This window comes from Propithecus coquereli, unplaced genomic scaffold (assembly GCF_000956105.1).
Source record: "Propithecus coquereli isolate 6110/MARCELLA unplaced genomic scaffold, Pcoq_1.0 Scaffold451, whole genome shotgun sequence".
In the NCBI taxonomy this organism is placed as follows: domain Eukaryota; kingdom Metazoa; phylum Chordata; class Mammalia; order Primates; family Indriidae; genus Propithecus; species Propithecus coquereli.
Genome location: NW_012150297.1, coordinates 302,457 through 305,791, shown reverse-complemented (window position 1 = coordinate 305,791; position 3,335 = coordinate 302,457). Strand labels below are relative to the sequence as shown.

The following is a 3,335-nucleotide window of genomic DNA, read 5'->3' as shown; positions in this document are numbered from 1 at the left end:
GAGACCATTATCCTGGTATGATAAGTGAAAAAAAGTAGGATTCTTTCTCTGACTGGTGAGGTTAAAGGTGATTTTAATTTTTTCTTTTTTTTTACACTTTTCTGAATTTGCCAAGTTGTCTAAAATGCGTACGCCTTCTTTTTGTCCTGGGAACAACACGCCGCACACGCAGGGCTTTATTTGCAGGTGGAAGGTGGAAAGGTCACGGGTTCCCAGTAGGAGGATGCAGCTCAACCCTGACTCTGTCTCCTCCTGGCCACGGGACACTGGGCAAATCCTGCGACCCCTGGGGGAGGCCTCAGTTTCCCACTCAGAGCCTGCTCTGGATGGCGAGACCCCTCCCGCCTGGGGACCTACCTCCAGGTTGAAGCTGTCCAGGGCCGGGCGGAGCTTCTCCCGGCAGGTGAGACAGTCCCGCTGACAGCTGCCGAACACGCTGGAGAAGACACTGAGCAGCAGCAGGTCACAGAGCAGGGTTTTCATGGTGCAGGAGCAGGAGGCAGATGCTAAAACACACGGGGGGTGTGCGGCGGTTAGTGCGGCCATTCTGGGCTGGGGGTGGGGCTGGTCAGGGCTGGAGACCCTCGCCCAGGGGATGTGGGAAAGGCACTTCCTAGTGGGGACAACGCCAGGGGCCTGAGATTCACGTCTCAGGAGGGTGTGGGTTGTCAAAGGCACAGCGACCTGGTCCTATCACCCAGGCCCAAGGCTCACGCACAGGCTGGTGTCTGGGTTCCTGGGGAGAGCGCCCTGTGATTCCTGCCACCCAGCTGGCCACGACACCACGCGAACATTTCTGGGAGCGGCTGTGGGGTGGTGGAGACAGCTTTCCTGGGAGCTAAAGGCTCTCTTTGCAGCTGACCAGTGTGTGACCTCAAGTCAACCTCTCTGAGCCTCAGTTTTCATAGCCACGAAAGGGGGACAGGGGTACCTGCCTTGTCATGGGGCCATTGTGAAGATGAAATGAGATCTGAGGCGTTGTGCAGAGTGCTGTGCAGGAGTGAGATGAATAGAATTTGAGGTTTATTAAAGAAAATGTATAAGGTCTTGCTACTCGAATGCAGCTTGCAGACCAGCTGGGATCTTGTTCGACTCTTGGGCCCCACCCAGAACCACCGAATCAGGACCTGCGGTTTGAGCGACATTCCCAGGTGACTCACACAGGTGCGAAGCGCTGGTGTGAGAAGGCGGTGAGAGGGGGCAGGTCGACAGGAGGAAGGAGGGGTCTGCAGCTGGGAGAGAGCCAGGAAACAGCATTTTCAAGGGCACAGGCATAGCCCATGGGGGGCGGTGAGCAGACAGGTGTCCGGGGCCACCTGCCCACACTCCCCAAGGTAAGTACCTGCCGAAAGGGAGGTGGGTCCAGATGGAACAGGGTCTCGTTTGCCATCCTAAAGGGACGGAGCTTTCCCTATAGATGATGGGATGTCCCGGGCTGATGGATCATGAACACAAGCAGCTGTGTAAATGAATGGATCTCAAATGCACATTGGAGATTTGAATTTTTCTTCTCTATCCCAAGGGCCAGTGCCTTAGCTGAGATTTATTGCCTTGGTTATTGCGGTAGCCTCCTAATTAGTCCACCTAAAGATCTGGCCTCCCTCCAAGCCACCTCCAAATCTGATGATGGCACTTCATGCTTAAAATAATTCTATGACCCCAGCTGCCGTCAGGGGATTGCAAGGACTCAGCTTAGCTCTGGCTACTGCCTCCTCTCCTGTCACCTGCCCTTGCGTCACTTCCTGTCTCGGTGAATCACATGGAGTTCCGCATCAGGCTTGTAAAGTCTTCGTTTCTTGACGCTTGCTGTTCCCTCTGCCAAGGATGCCCTTCTCCAATTCGTACGTCATACCCACCTCAAGAATGGTCCCCTCTGGGAAGCCATCTCCACCCCCTGGTCTGGTTTAGATCAATCTCCTCTGTTGTTCTGGCGTCTGGAGGCCACACTTCATAGCGGGACGCCAGCGAGCTTTGGCTGCCTCATCTGTCAGGTGGGCACAACAGACCCACGTCGCAGAGCTCTCATGACGTGCATTTCCTTGTCTGCTCGTCACTACACACTGCCTGGGCTCCTATCCCAGCTCTGCAACTTGCTAGCTGTACGTAAGCCTCTGCAAAAACGGGGTGACAATAGTACCTATCTCATAGGACGCTTAGCGGGCTAATGTTTGCAAGCAGTTAAGATAGCACCTGTCATGTAACAAGAACAATATAAAAGCTTATAAAAGAAGGACAGAGCTCAGCACGTAGCATTATTTCTCTAATACTATTAATCTGTTTCACGGCACTTAGCACGATACATGGTAAACTTGGACTTATGTGTCTTTTTCCCACTGGGCTGTGACTTCCTGGGGGGCAGAGACCCTGTTCTGTGGTTCTCTGTATTTCCAGACCTCAGCACAGAGAGCCACGCTTGAGAGGTCTTAGTAAGAGTTTGACAAATGACAGTGGCGAGTCTCAGCAGCCACCTTCCTCTAGCACACAGAGTTGAGGAGTGTCTGGGGGCTTCTGCCTCCTTGGGGCCCAGGTGGCTCACGGCACAGGGACTACTGCAGTACCCGTGTCACCCACAAAGTGTCTATCAGGGAATTCTCTAGTTTGAGGGGAGTAAAGTGGGAGCTAGTTTTGTTCCAGAGCAAGGCAAGATGATGCCATCCGAAGCGGGAAGTCCGAGGCACGTTTTGGCAGAGGGCCGGTTGAGAGTGGCCGTGGGGCTCGGTTGGAATAGCGTGAGGGGCGAGGGCGGGGCAGGGCAAACGGGTTGGTGGACGAGCTGTGGGCGCTCCTCACCCCTTCGGGGTGCTTCTGAAGAGAAAACGTATCTCGAGTTCCAAACAACCACCGTGTAAGGCAAATGTTTTACAACACAAGCCAGTCTTGAACTGTGGACTGCCTGAATCTTTTTGTTTCATTTGAAGGTTGCTTTTACATTTCTTATTCTACTAAGTTTCCATCTTTCGAGTCAGGAAACGTTTTTTGTAGAATTTGTCTGGAACGGCACGGCTGTGCCTCTGTGGCCACAAGATGGCAGTGGCTGTATGTCGATGGAAAAGGGGCCGTTTCCTTTCCTTCCTGAGATTGCAATTGCCACGTGTGATGTGCACACAGGCTGAGCTGACGAGTTGTGACAGCTGTTAGTGAAATGCCCTCCGGCTGAGGTTTTTCATGAACCTCATTAACCGTGGCAACTGGCACAATCAGGAGAGGTTTGGTGGTTTGACTGATATTTGTTATTTCCAATTCTGGGTAAATGGGATTTAGGGGTGAGTTGAGGAAGGAATATAAACTTCTGGAACATTTAGCCTGTACGCCTTTTTTTTTTTTTTTTTTTTTTT

General features: G+C 52.6%; 1 protein-coding gene across 1 annotated transcript in view; it reads right to left on the bottom strand.

Annotated features, from left to right (window-relative positions):
* The window catches only part of PNOC (prepronociceptin), a 26,148-nt gene that overhangs the window by 16,092 nt on the left and 6,721 nt on the right, over positions 1-3,335 (bottom strand). The window contains exon 2 of the mRNA XM_012654937.1: positions 358-506. Within this exon, the coding sequence (XP_012510391.1) occupies positions 358-483 (126 nt within the window). The 5' untranslated portion in view covers positions 484-506. The remainder of the gene's footprint in view (positions 1-357; positions 507-3,335) is intronic.